Genomic DNA, 14,449 nt, shown 5'->3' with positions numbered 1-14,449 from the left:
CCTCAGTTTCCCCAGGCACAGCATGAGTGCATTGTGCTGAGGGGAGTTTCAGAGTGATGACTTCTCACACTTAGGCCAGGCCCTCCCTGCCCTTTGTAACCTAGGCAACCAGGTAACACCAGGAAACAGGACAAAGGCAGGAGGGGACCTGGCTGGTTTGAATGGGAACTGGGCAGTTGGGTGGGGCAGCCTGGTCTGGCTGGAGAGGGAGGAAGGGTGGCCAGGGCCCAGCTGGGGACCCCTCTGGGCCCCTCTCCCCAGGATGGATGGTGCTGACAGCTCCTAGTTCCTGTGTTGATGAGTCTGTTCTGTGCTGTGTCCCCCTCGCTCAATAACCCGCCTGATCTCCCTGTCGAACAAGAGTCACTCCTGCCTGCGGATGGGGGGCAGGGCCTGCGAACCCCCACGCTCCTTGGCACGTGGTGACCCCCACGCTCCGTGACGTGCTCAGGCCAGGGGTGTGTATGGGTTTCTGGGCACCATGGAGGGGTAGCAGGAAATGCAGCAATGCAGCCCCATGTCTGCAGAGCTGGAGTGGCACTCAGCTCGCGGGGGGCGGCGGGGACGCCTTGGCCAACAGCTGATTACCATGATTCCGGTGAGCAGGCACACCCCCTTCCCGCAGTAGGTGTGCGGCACCATGTCCCCGTAGCCGATGGAGAGAAACGTGATGGAAATTAACCACATCGCGCCCAGGAAATTGCTGGTCACTTCCTGTTTGTCGTGATACCTGCCCAGGGGCAAGAAGGCACAGGTCAGCCGGGCCCGCCTCCCGCACCCTGTCAGTGTCACACACCCTGACACGAGCCTTTCGGAGTCACTCATCAAACCTTCATCCAACACAGGCCACAGCCTGGGGCGGTCCCAGGGCTCTGCAGCAGGCCAAGCCGGCTTCTGGCAAATTGCATAATACCAGGCCTGACTCTCTGCTCTGCCACACTCCTTCTGCGGCCTGGCAGATTGGCAGGGCTGGGGCCGGCTGCTGCTTTGGGTTCGTGCAGCACCCAGCATGACGGGGGTCCTCCTCCTCCTGGTGGGGCCTTGGGCACAACCATCACAAACACAGGAAAGAATAAAACCAGTGGCCAAGACAGTGCAGCCAGACCCGGGATCCCCACCTGCTGAGCACAGTTCTGGCCATTGCTTTGCCTGTGCTCTCTGCAAAGGGCCGGCTCTGAGCTGCCCACAGTCTCGGGTTTCAGAGGGGGGGTCCAGGTTTCAAAACGGGGATGTGGTACAGCTGGGACCTGAACTAGGCACCCCCTTGCGGTGCACGGTCCTGCCTAGGCTCTGGAGGGGGCTGATTCCCCACCATCGGGGTCCCTCTATCGCACCGTTTCTCCTGCCGCAGCCAGCGATCCCAGTAAGCTGAGCATTGGGAGGCTGCCCAGGGGAGATTCAACTGCTGCCCAGCTGATTAGCAGAATGTCCACAGCATGTATTTCTATAGTGGTGCACATCTGCACATAGCTTAGTGCACTTAAAATTTAGTCCACCATAGGGTGGAAAAAAATTAGAGGGAGCCCTGCCAGCAGGTAATGGAAATCAGGACCTTGAGATGGATGGTCCTTAGGAACAATGGGAAGAGAAAAACACGCTAGGTCAGCCTGATGGACAGGGCCGGCGTTCCACCCTCCATGGATTAGCCTGGGTCAGACAGCGTGAAGCTGAGCTAAGCCCTGAGCAGGGGCCTGAGGTGAGCTGGGGAGGAAAGCCATGCCAGCCAGAGACACAGCCCCGAGAGCAGAGCTGTGCTGGGCTGCAGCAACCAGAGCCTGAGGTGAGCTGGGGAGGAAAGCCATGCCAGCCAGAGACACAGCCCCGAGAGCAGAGCTGTGCTGGGCTGCAGCAACCAGAGCCTGAGGGACCAGAGAAGCAGCCCAGGGAGCTGGGATCAGAGCAGCATCTGTGCTGAGGCAGGATGGAGCTGGGGCTGGGTGCAGTGAGCTCCTGTCAGAGGGATCAGTAAAGGAGACTCCCAGAGCAGCCTTGGAGGGGATCGCAACCAGGGTCCCTTTAATTTTTTCCCATCCATGAGTGGAATAACTTTTGTGCACACTGAGGCATGTGTGGATGTAAACCACCCACGCAAACATACGCTGCGGCTGCGGGTGCTCAGCCTACAGAGAAAACTGCTCTCAGCCAATCGTGAGCTCCAGAACTGCCCCCGCCCCACCCTGGCAGGTGAGTTTGACAGAGGCTATTGCTCAAATATCAACAGAGGAACCAGTTGCATTCGCTCCACCTGGTTGCTCTGCCGCACCCGGCTGTGGCAGAGTCATTGGATGAAGATAAATGGCGACAGAGACAGACGGGTTTACATCCCCCCCGACCTTCCATGACCACAGGGGAACAAATCTACCCAGCAATTGCACTGTGGAATGATCCATCGAGGCGGGAGGTGGGAGCCCGGTGTGTTGAAGTCACCCTGACACGTGCAGAACACGGCTGTGGCATGTGAGTGAGCTGCCAGGCACAGGTATGACACAGCTGGCCAGCCACATGCCTCTGGCCTCGGGGACATTCTATTCCAGCATTCGCAGAGGGGAAGAGAAACTCGCACCTGTTACATACTTAGCAGGTCAGCCGTGACACTTTGCAGCTGGCTGTGAACCGGGGACAACAGAAAACTGCAGGGGGCGGAGAGCCAAACATCTGAAAGGCGGGACGATGAAGAAAAGTGCTTCACGTTACTGGTTCAGTAGCAATTTAAGCCTCCCAAGGACCTTGAGGGATCGATTAATACTAACTGCCTTTCTGCTTCTTTTGTCAAGGATCTTAAAGCACATGCATATGACTCAACTGCCACGGAGGGCAGCAAAATCCCTCTTTTACAGGTGGGGAAACTGAGGCACACAGTGGGGGCAGCCGGGATCAAAGAGCAAGTCGATGGCAAAGCTGGGAATGGACCCCAGGAGTCCTCAAACTCCAGCCAAGCAAAAGGGTCAGATAGGGAGCCCACCAATCCACACAGACCAGTTGATGCTGCACAATGGGGTGGATTTATCTAGCTACACTTGTAGTCAGGACACCCCTCACAGTGGTATCCAGGTACCTGACATCTCAGAAGAACATAGCTCTGAGGTGCTGGAGGGAAATGCCACCACAAGCGGCCATGCCTGGTGGGAGTGATGCCCTTTGCCTCCCAGCAGAAAGGCTGAAAAAAGTCAAACATTTGCGAACCACAGAAAAGGTTCTGCATGCTGGCGTCTCTTCTTCTGCAGCCTGAGAGCTACCAGCTCTGTAGCCACCAGCTCTGCACCCAAAGGCTACCAAGCCAACCCCGAGAGGACAGCCACCCTCAAGCCATGGCTGACTTGCTGGGTGGTTGGTACTAGCAAACTAGTTTTGTGAGGTTTTCCGATCGACACTCTGGAGCAGAGGTGCAAGAACTGATGGATTTCTGTTGCCTGGGGCCCACTCAGTCGGAGTCATCTTCGCTGGAGCTGACGCTTTTAGGTAACATCCACTTTGCCAAGGCTGGAATTGGCCTGGGAGGACGTGGGGGGTGAGGACAGACATTGGGGTGAAGTCACTGCTGTGCAGAACGCCAGCACAAGATTTTGAAATGACTGAGGTCCCAATTTGAAGAGCTTAAGTGGGACTGAAGTGGTTTATGGACTTGCACAGGCTCCTCACCAGACTGTATTTCATCCTTGGCAAAATAAACATCTTCCCATCCCTGGCAACCTGAACCTGATGCACAGGAGCCGGTGACCACAGACAGCACTCGGGACCACCAGGGTGGCTCTCTGCTGCCCATCCTGACCCGCCACAGTCCTGCCCAGTTGTGTCCGAACACCAGAGAGACAGTTCCAGGACTGGCGTTCTTTGAAAACCAGGATTTACTCAGTTAATGCCAAGTTCTGTCAGAGATGTTCCATCAGCCCCAAGTGCAGAATTTCACAGGAAAAAAAAAAAGTGAACTCAAAACAAAACCCACCCTGGGTGTTCACGGGAAAGAAAAGGATGGATGGGGTGGTAAAAACTCAGTCCAAAATCACTGACACGGAGCAGGAGGGTTCCCCCTAATCTTTTCCATCCATGGGCAGAATAAATTTTGTTCTGTGCACCAAGGCACGCACACCACCAGTAGAAACACAGGCTGCCAACTGTGGGTGCTCTGCTAATCAGCTGGGCAGCACCTGACTCTCTCCTGCACTCAGCTGCCAGGGAACGCTGCGGAGCAATGTTGCAGACCTTGCTGGGTTTATCGGAGGTCTGTAGCAGGGCTCCATAAGCATGCAGGGAAGGAAAAAAAGAAGGTAAATGTCAAAAATAAAGGGAAAAGAATGAACAAGACAGCGAGCATGAGCCCCAAACCAGCCAGAAATCAGATTCAAGCAATATGAGACTTGGAATTTAGGATTGCTGCATTCTTGACACAGATCCCCCGGTCCTGCTCAGATCCATGCAGTCAGACATGCCCCGGCCGGCCCAGTCCCTGGCCCCAGCTCTCATGCATTTGCTCTCCAAAGGCGGTTTTGCAGAAAGGGTTGAGGGAACCTTTGAAAGTTTGGCTTGGAACCTCAGTGGGGAGAGAAGCTGCAGATGTGAAGCATGATGGGAAAAATACTGCTCCTCTCTCTGCGGAAAGGAGATGATGTGGAGAAGCATTATGGGTAAAAAATAATCCTGGTGCAGCAGGGTGGTCTCCTGTTGGTGCCCAGATCGCTGAATTGTCGCCAGAGAAGCAAGAATGAAGCTGTTAATTTCACCCCCACTCCCGCTTCGACTGGCTAACTCAGCGGCAGAGTGGGGTAAGTTAAGGAGAATTCCTGAGCTGACTGCTGCTGGAGACGGCCGCAGGAGGAAGTCAGCCAGCAGGAATTGACGCTGTTTGCTGTGGGGGAAAAGGTTCGTGCCTGGCTGTCTGTCTGACCCAAGCCTCGGTACCACTTAAACCCTGCTGTGCATCTGTGGGATTTAAGCAGCACACAGGCCTCCTGCCAAGCGTCTGCGCAGAGAGGCCAGGCCCCCGTGCAGAGCAAAGGGTTCCAGCAGTGCCAGCTCACACCGGTCAAGAACCCAGCCTGCTCTACTGCTACACCTCCCCTCTGGTCAGGGCTGAGGTTTGCCCTCTGCCAAACCCAGCTCTGCTCCGGTCCCCAGGGCTGTCACAGCAGGACCTCACCCCGGCACCAGACTTGATTTTTAGATGAACAGACTAGTACAGTAAAAACTACCCCCACGAAGGGAACCCTGGTGTCCGGGAGCCTCCTGAAGACCTGACTGAGGCTGGCATCCCATTGCCACTCCTCACTGGGAAACGGCACCAGGTGAACATTTCACCTTCCTCATGGGCGCAGCTGCTGCAGCAGCGGTCAGGCCCCTTGCTCCTCTGAGCCCTGCGTGGGCAGCTTCAGTGAGACAGGGCTGGGAATCCTCAGCCTCGGCCACAGCTGGCACCTGCCCCCTCAAGGCTTTTTTAGTGTTGCAAAAATACTTTAAGGCCAACTGAGTAGCTGATGAGGGAGGCTGGACAGGCATCCTTCAGACTCCCATGGTGGCACAGCCTGGGCACATGCAAGCCACACACCATCCACTGGGCAGTGCAATGACCTGCCCCTGGACCTGGGGTGCATTTCTCTCACTTTTCTCAACCTGCCAGCTGAGTTCCGACAACTCGTCACACGGGCCACACCAGTGAAATGCAGCTGGGCAGAGAGGCCGGGATGGGTGGGGACCCAGAACTTCTGGCCTCTCCTCTTGGCAATGCCATTGACTCACTGCATGGTTGCAGGTGAGTCACCGTGGTGCTCGGTGCCTCAGTTTTCCCATCTGTATAATGGGGATTCGTTCCCCAGGGGCACATGGCGAGCACTTGGTGCTCCCTCGGGGGAAGGCGCTAGAGCAAGGGACAGGCTCATTGTGTAGACATGGATTCTGCATGCTGGGTGAGACCTGGGACAAGCCTCAGCAGCAAGAGTCCTAGCTGCCAACCGGAGTCGCTGCACAGCCCAGAGGAGCGAGGGAAGGCCAGAAGGGCCAGGGAGCTGCCGTGCTGGAGATGGCCTGTGTTTGCGCCTGTCCTTCCCCGGAGTGGGGAGGGGTCTGCCACCTGGCTGCAGCTTCCCCAGCAACTCCTGCACTAAAAGGGGACGTGGGCCAACTGCCCAGGGTTTGCCTACGCTATGGAGGCCATGGGAGCATAGCCCATAGCTGTGCAGTGTAGCCCCTCTCCCAGATGCCTGCTACTGCGACAGGTGGGGGGTCTGTGTTGCAGCAGGCACCAGCGCACTCAACGGAAGCCTCGGTCTGCTGACCTATCTGGGCCCTACGCCGGGGCAAGGCTGGTGCCTGGCGGATGTTTTGCACCCCGCTGAGGCACACAGCTCTGCTGATCGCTGCCGTCAGTGGAGACCAGGCCACGGAGAGGGGCTGGCCTGGGCACCGCACCAGCTGCCCTTGTGGCTGACTCTGACCAGGCCTCCTGGCCCAGCCCGGGGTGTGGTTGGCACCAGTGTCCTGGAAGCTGAGTGTGGAATGGGGTCTAGTAATGGGGAGATTCTCACCGCGCCCCACCCCCCACCCGCCACCCCGCAGGTCTGGACAAATGTGCAGGTCAGTGCTGAGGCAGTTCCAAAGTCTCATCGGTCCAGCTGGCTCCTCGACAGCTCAGCCCTCGGCCGAGTCACGCTCGGCACACGCCAACAAGCCCACAGGGACCTGCCACGGTCCCTCCCTGGTGTCTCTCCCCAGGTGAGCAGGGAGTGGTGCCCCCAGGGCTTCCCCTCCTAGAGGGCTCCACCTTCAATCCACCAGCAGCTCCATCGTCCCTCACCAGCTCGTCCCAAAGAGCCCTCCATGATGCTACTGCAGCAGCCAGCCCCATAGGTCCTCTCTCCTGGAGGACTCCCACCACCCTGAGCTGGCACTGGTACCTCAGCTCTTTACATACGGCCTCCCAGGCCCCTGATTGGCTGCTTCCTCCAGCTGACACCCTAGGGTCCCTTGGAGCACCCCTCTGTGGTCACCGGGACAGGCCAAGAGCCTCCAGCAGGGGGCTTCAAGGCTCACCCCGCCCCCCCCACACAGGCCCCTTCTGAGCCGGCCTGCTGATCCTGGCCCTATGGGGACTCCCACCCCTATGCACAGCCGGGGACACTGACACAGTGAAGGGCCAATCTGCTGTCTGCAGAGGCCTTGCTCTAGTGACCACCTTGGTCAGACCACCCCCAGAGGAGGGGCTCTTCCTCCCACCTGGCCATGCCAAGGAAAGCAGACTCCTGCCACTAAAGGGTTAACCGGCCAGGAGGCCGGGAAGAGGCAGTGCTGGATTCCCGGGTGCAGCTGGAATGGACTCAGGGAGGGACACACCTGCCACCATCAGAATGAAATGCAGCGGTTCCGAATGCCACGGCTCCAGCCTTCTTTTAAGGTTCACGGTCCCTTTGCTGCCCACCAGATCTCCCCTCCCCGGCCTGTGCCCACCCCGCTAGCTGCAGCCAATCTTAAATCCTTGGCAGGCACAAGGCTCGGAAGCAGGAGGCAGCTGCCCGTGCAGGATGGGGCTACAGGGGGCTGCGAACGAAGACTCACAGTTTGTCCCTATGAGCAGCATAGCAATTAGAGAGGGAAAACAAGAGGCAGTTAATGAGCCACCCTGGTGCAGAGGAAAAGGGGCAGACAGGAGAGGAGAGAGCCCCCATGCACACGCAGGCTGTCGCACCCTTCGGGTCCCTTGCCACCTGCACTGGTGCAGCTGAAGGCGTACGCGTGGGTCACGCAGCAGATGCTCCCTTAAAGGACAGAGAGCCAGGCGGGCTCTTCTTTTTGCCATCTGCATGCAGAATAAATTTTGTTCTGCGCACTGAAGCATGTGTGGATGTGCACCACCCTTAGAAACCCACACTGCCAGCTGTGGGTGCTCTGCTAATAAGCTGGATGGCACTGGAATCTCCCCTGGGTGGCTGCCCAAGAGCTCAGCTTACAGGGAACTATGTCCCCTTTAGGTGTAAATCAATCTTACTTTGGAATTCACATTCCCAGCACTGTTGGTTTCACTGACCCCACTGACTGAGGCTGTGGCCAGGGTTTCCCCTAATATTTTCCCATCCATGTGTGGAATAAATTAGGGCGTGCACAATGTTACCCTGCGGCATGTCAAGCGGTTCCTTTTGCACCAGTGCAGGGCCATGGAGAGTTGGAAGCTGCGACCCCCCCTTGCCTATCTCCAGGGAGGCCCTGGTGGAAGTCAACTCAGGACACAGGGTCTTGCAGAGCAAGTGGCACACACTGTGCTGTCTCTCCTGGAGACATTATATTAGTTCTTTCTTTTGCCGTTCTTTCCACACACCTATTGTGGCCACCGGGTCCCATGCAGAAGTGCCCCTAAACCCAGGGTGGAGCTGTGTACCTCCAGTGAGTTTCATTTCTGAAACAGTGAAGAAAAGAAGGGCTGATCTAGGGCAAGTGCACACAGGACATTTAATTCACTCTGCGTCAATTACCTTGAATCAGCTCCTAGACCTACCCCTCCCCAGCACCCCCTCCGAAAGGCCCCTGCCTTTCACAGCAATGGTCCAAAGCAAATGAGCACCCCCCATGCGCTCAAAGGCAACATCAGCAACCACACAGCAACGCCCCCACTCAGATCAATGGCCTCTCAAGGGGAGCTGCCAGCACTCCCTAGAGCTCCACGCCTGGTCCTTAAAAGCCCCACAGCTCTTATCCCAGTCACGGCATTGGGGTGAGACCCTGGAATCTGGCTCTGAGTTCCTGCCAGCTGAGGTTGGCCACGGTGGCTGCTGAGGGCATTCCAGATGCAGCCACATTAAAATGCAACCTGAGATGCGTGGCAAGCTAAGGCGGAACAAGTACCCCCATAGTTACTTGCGTAAAAGTGCAGCTGCTATGGGAGGATTGTTCCAGTTACCGGTGCCTGTCTGGAAAAGTACTTGAGTAAAAAAGTGGCACTTTTACTCAAGTAACTTTTGGGGTACTTTTCCCACTTCTGGTCAAAAGCTTTCATCTTCCAGCGGCTCAGCGTGTGCCTGAGGTGGAAAGCCCATGTCCTGGTGCCAGACACAGGGCTGAGCACAGAAAGGAAGGGCTGGTGTCACTGCTTACACTTAGCTGGGATGATAGAGGGAGGGACAATCTGTTTGCTCTCTGTCTGTGCAGCACCTGGCGCAGTGGGGTCCCAGGCTGTGACTAAGTCTCCTGAGCGCTGCTATCATTCAAATACTAGACCACGGCACGCCAGATATGAAGCCGAGCCACGCACCCACAGCCACGCTCCATCTGGCCTCGGGGCTGACCACCCGCTGCACGACTGGCCCCAGTGGAGAAACAACCCATGAATGGGAATGACACCCTACTGCTCCCCACGCCTGCAGAGGCGGAAGAGGTGGAAGCCAGAGTTGCTCAGGGGCCGTCTGCCTGTAATGATGAGACCCTGCCCAGCGTGTCACCTCCAGCCCTTGTGACAGCATTCACCATAAGCTGAGCACTGGGGCGGCTGCCCTGGAGAGAGCCAGGTGCCGCCCAGCTGATTAGCAGAGCACCCCCAGCCAGCAGCGTGTGTTTCTATGGGTGGTGCGCATCCGCACATGCCTCGGTGCACACAAAGTTTATTCCACACGTGGATGGAAAATGTTAGCGGGAACCTGCCTGGTGTTGGTGCTTTTGCTTGGCCAGAGGGTGCGGGTAGCCCAAGCAGGTGCTGTTCTGTAGGCCTGAAGCTGGTAGCAGCCAACCAAAAGCCCTTTTCCCTCTGCTTGTGGAGACATCACATGTGCAGGGGTCCCTCGCTGTGGCCTGTCTAAGGGAGCCCAGCATGCCTCCAGCTGCACCGGGCTGCCTGGAGCCCAGCTGGAGGGGCCCAGGCCCCACCCTCCGCCAGCGGCAGCCCCCTCACCTCTCGCACACGCGGACCGTCCAGGCGGCGATGATCCAGGAAGAGATGCTGAAGACCAGCAGCACGGTGCCGGGGCAGATGGTCATGAGGGTCTTCATGATGAAGCGGGTGTTGAAGTTGATCTTGTTGAGGGCGCCGATGCTGCGGGAGGAGGCGTCGGTGAAGAGCTTGCTGTGCAGCAGCATGACCCGCCCGATCAGGTAGAGGCGCAGGAACATGGGGATGGACAGGATGATGTCCACGTCGGCATCAGCCACCGAGGGGGTGTAGGTGAAGGCCAGCCGGGCTGTCCAGGTGAAGAGGTACTGGCCTGGGATGGGGTGGATGGCGCACACCACCAGCTCCAGAGTGATGAAAAAGATGCGCTCGTAGGTCATGGCTATTCTCCAATCGTCCGCCCCATTGTCCACCATGAAGAGCTGGGCAGGGAGAGGGGGAATAATTATTACGGGGGGGCGGCCACTGGAAGAGATTGGAAAGTGGTTGAGGGCCACCCTCTTCCACGGTGTTGCGGGAGGGGGCGCGGGGCTTGGGTTGTGACCTGGGGCCGGGGGCTGGGTGCAGGAGGGAGGGTAGATGTGGTGTAGGAGGACAGGAGTGGGGGGCAGAAGATTGGGGGCAGGGAGGGCTGGGGTGCCAGAGGCAGGCTCTGGCTGGGAGACTTACCTGACAACTCCTGGCCAGCAGGGACCCAAGCCAGGCTCCCTGCCGGCTACAGCCCCAGACAGTTCAACACTGCTTCCTGGGCTGTCTGCCCCAGAGGCTGGGGGAGGGAAAGCCTTCCTGCACTGCCCCTGCCCCCAGCAAAATCTCCCTGCTCCCGTGGGCAGGAAGCTGCTGAAAGCAGCGGCCAGCTGCTCTGTGCCGGAGGTGGCCTGTGGTCTGGATCCTGCCCACCGCAGGTCGAAAGGCCCAGTGCAGCTAGCAAGGAGCCGCCAGCTGTGGGGTCTATGCCCAGCCTGCCGGCTAACCTCAGCCAAGCTCCTCTGCAGGGCGGCACCGGCACAATGGGGCCCGGGCTCAGGTGGGGTTTCCCAGGAGCTGCTACAGCACAAGCTGTGGTGACCGGCTCTAGCCAAGCAGTAAGTTGTTAGCCCCCTCTAAGCTCAGCAGCCGCAGAGCTAACACCTCGATGGAGCCAGCAGTGACAGGAAGGGTCGTGAGCCCTGTCACCGGGCAGCCAGGAAGCACGGCCTTGAAACAGACACACTCATGGCATGCAGCGAGTCAGTGCAGAGAGGGGACTCGCACGTACCCCTCGTGGGGCCAAACCTGGCTCCCTACCCCACAGACCAGGCTGCCAGGCCTTTAGCACCCCCCTCCTGCACTGGTGACAAATAACTAGGATCTTCACGTCCACCCCTTAAATCCCAGGGCTAGATGCAGGGCTCCCTGTAAGCTGGGCACGTAGGCGTCCACCCAGGAGAGAGTCAGGCACTGCCCAGATGATGAGCAGAGCACCCCCTGCGGGCAGCGTATTTGTCTATTTGTGGCGCACACCCCTGTGTGCCTCAGTGCACAGGACAAAATTTATTCTGTTCCAGGATGGCAAAAATTACAGGGACTCCGACCAGAGGTGCAGGTACAGGGCAGAAGGGGAAAGACGGTAACCAAACCAACCCTGTTCTAAATGCCACCAGGCTTCTCGAGGCTTCGTCCTGCTCACTGAATGCTGGCAGTTTTGCGTCTGCTCTCCATCATCAGCAGCGGCTCTCGGCAATCATGGCAGCCAATAAGAAAGTTTTAATGGCAAGTCCCTGAGCAATTTAGCCCTGCATTCATTTTCTGGGACTCTGCCAGGCTCCTCTGGGTCCCACTCAGCCCTGGCAATGACCAGCCGGGCTCTCAAGTGGAAATGCTGCCCACAGATGGATGCCCCATGTGCCACCTGCTACAGCTGGAGCTGTTTGGATGAGTAATGGCTGCACGCATCAGCCATCCCAAAGTCACTGCTTGCACATCTGCTGCTGTGTCAGCTCGGCAGCCTCCTGTAGCTGGCAGGCTCTGTTCTCAGGGCCCGACATCGGGGGTGGGGGTGTCCCATCTTCCCCTGCACTCATGCAGCATGCACCAGGCTTGCTGCCTTTGTCTGGGAAGTCGGGGGGATGGGTACGCGGGCCCCCTGCTCTGCTTGTCACTTCATCGCTCCGGCAAGCCCCCAACAGTTACCATTTCTCAGAGTGGCGACAGACAGGCAGCTTTCCAAAGGGGCTCAGGGCGTGCCTACCCTGCAGCTGGAGCAGCCAGACCAGCACTAGCTGTGGGCAGCCTCTTGCACTAGAACCAGCAACGTAGCTGCTGCAATGCAACAGGCAGGCCCTCTCAAGCACCACCTCAGCACGTTCACTGGGACCACGCTCAGGGCACAAGCTCCCTCGAAGCTAGCACTGGTATGGCCAGCTGAGCTGGAAATGACACCTTCTCGCTGCAATGTGAGCCTCCCCTCAGCCAGCATAACAGCCACGGGCCTGATTCTCCATCACTTGGCCCCTTCTGATGTCACCTGGGGACAGATTTGGGATCAGGGAGAGGGAAAAAATACTGCCTGGGGAATCCTACAGGAGGAAGAGTGCGTGGCTCATTTAGCATGCATCCTCACTGCAAAATGTGCACCGCACTGCTCAGTATGCACTGCACAGCTCAGTATACCCTGCACTGCAGAGTCGGTATTGCACTGCTCATTATGCACTGCACAGCTCAGTATACTCTGCACTGCAGCGTAGGTATTGCACTGCTCAGTATGCACTGCACTGCTCAGTATACACTACACTGCAAAGTAGGTATTGCACTGCTCAGTATACACTGCACAGCAAAGTATTGCACTGCTCAGTATGCATTGTGCTGCAAAGTTTGCAAATTTGTGGATGACACTTAGCTAGAGGGACAGGTAGATACACTAGAGGGTAGGGCTAGAGTCCAGCGTGACCTAGATAAACTGGAGGATGGGTCAAAAGTAATCTGATGAGTTCAACAAGGAGAAGTGCAGTGTCCTGCACTTGGGACGGAAGAATCCTGAGCATTGTTCCAGGCTCGTGACCAACTGGCTAAGTAGCAGTGGAGCAGAAAAGGACCTGGGGATTACAGTGGATGGAGGCGGGATATGAGCCAACAGTGTGCCCTTGTAGCCAAGAAGGGTAATGGCATATTGGGGTGCATTAGGAGGGGCATTTCCAGCAGAGCTACAGAAGTTATTATTCCCCTCTATTTGGCAATTGTTAGGCCACATCTGGAAGATTGTGTCCAGGTCTGGGCCCCCCAGTACAGGAGGGATGTGGATACATTGGAACAGGACCAGTGGAGGGTAATAAAAACAACTAGGGGCCTGGAGCACGTGACTTTTGAGAAGAAGCTGAAGGATTTGGACTTATTTAGTTTGCAGAAGAGAAGACTGAGGGGCGATTTGACAGCAGCCTTCAGCTTCCTGCAGGGGGGCTCTGCAGAGGCTGGAGAGAGGCTGTTCTCAGTGGTGACGGATGGCAGAACAAGGAGCAATGGTCACAAGTTGCAGAGTGGGAGGTGTAGGTTGGATATTAGGAAAAACTATTTCCCTGGCAGGGTGGTGACGCACTGGGATGCGTTACCGAGGGAGGTGGTGGAATCTCCATCCCTAGAGGTGTTTAAATCCCAGCTTAACAAAGCCCTGGCTGGGCTGAGTTAGTTGCATTGATCCTGCTTTAGGCAGGGGGTTGGACTTCTTGATCTCCTGAGGTCCCTTCCAGCCCTGGGATTCTCTGGCTGTCTGCTCAGAATGCAGCACACTGCAAAGCAGGCATTGCAAAGGTGCTGGGTTTCCAGTCTGAGTGACAATGGAAGCTGGGCTCTGGCCTGTATCCCCCACCCAGGTAACCAACCCGGGTTTAAAGTACCACAAACTCAGGTCAGAGGTTAGAGGCAGCACCGGAGTCAGAGTCTGGGTAACTCTGCAAACAGACTCAGGAACTTACAGAATTCCCGTCACAGGTGACTTCTCTGCAGTAGAAAAAGGACAGGAAATGATCTCAACTCCTACGTGTCACAGGGCCTACAGCAGCGGTACCCTCAACCCACACAGCCCCTTTGTTAATCTATCCACTTAGCCTGATGAAGAGCGTCCTATGCTGCGCCCTATCGCGGGGACTCTCTTTCCACGCTGTGCCCCTCCATGCACAGTAACAGTTCTGCTGTGAGCCTGTTTTTGCCGTCTCCAGCTCCAGGACTACATCCAACGTGCCACTGAGCGCTGTACTGATCCACAGGCCCCTCCTCCCAGCACCGCAAGAAGGATTCTGCGTGGACCCCTTCTGACCATTGAAACCACGGGCTGGACTTCTGCCTCAGGTGCTTCTGCAGAGGTGCGCAGCTTGCAGCTCCCGGGTGGGCAAGAAGGGGATCGGGGATGGGTTTAGGGGAGTTCTGAGGACCAAGCTGGCGTTAGGGGTGGCAAGCAGCCTTTGTGAAGCTAGGTTACATGTTCTAGCTCTTCCACCCCCAATAACTCCCGCACGCTCCGGAGCTCTGGCTTCAGACAAGACTCAGCAGTGAAAATCAGGCTCAGGTACCACATGGGAAGGACAGTACAATGCTGATATTCCCCTTGATTTATAATTA

General features: G+C 57.2%; 1 protein-coding gene across 1 annotated transcript in view; it reads right to left on the bottom strand.

Moving 5' to 3' along the window:
• Window positions 1-14,449, bottom strand: part of KCNN1 (potassium calcium-activated channel subfamily N member 1) — a 66,233-nt gene that overhangs the window by 8,062 nt on the left and 43,722 nt on the right. Inside the window, exons 4-5 of the mRNA XM_074978364.1 lie at window positions 9,863-10,281; window positions 589-730 (exon numbers count right to left, since the gene is read on the bottom strand). Of these exons, the coding sequence (XP_074834465.1) occupies window positions 589-730; window positions 9,863-10,281 (561 nt within the window). The remainder of the gene's footprint in view (window positions 1-588; window positions 731-9,862; window positions 10,282-14,449) is intronic.

This window comes from Carettochelys insculpta, chromosome 27 (genome assembly GCF_033958435.1).
Source record: "Carettochelys insculpta isolate YL-2023 chromosome 27, ASM3395843v1, whole genome shotgun sequence".
NCBI lineage: Eukaryota > Metazoa > Chordata > Testudines > Carettochelyidae > Carettochelys > Carettochelys insculpta.
This window is presented reverse-complemented; position numbering and strand designations above follow the sequence as displayed.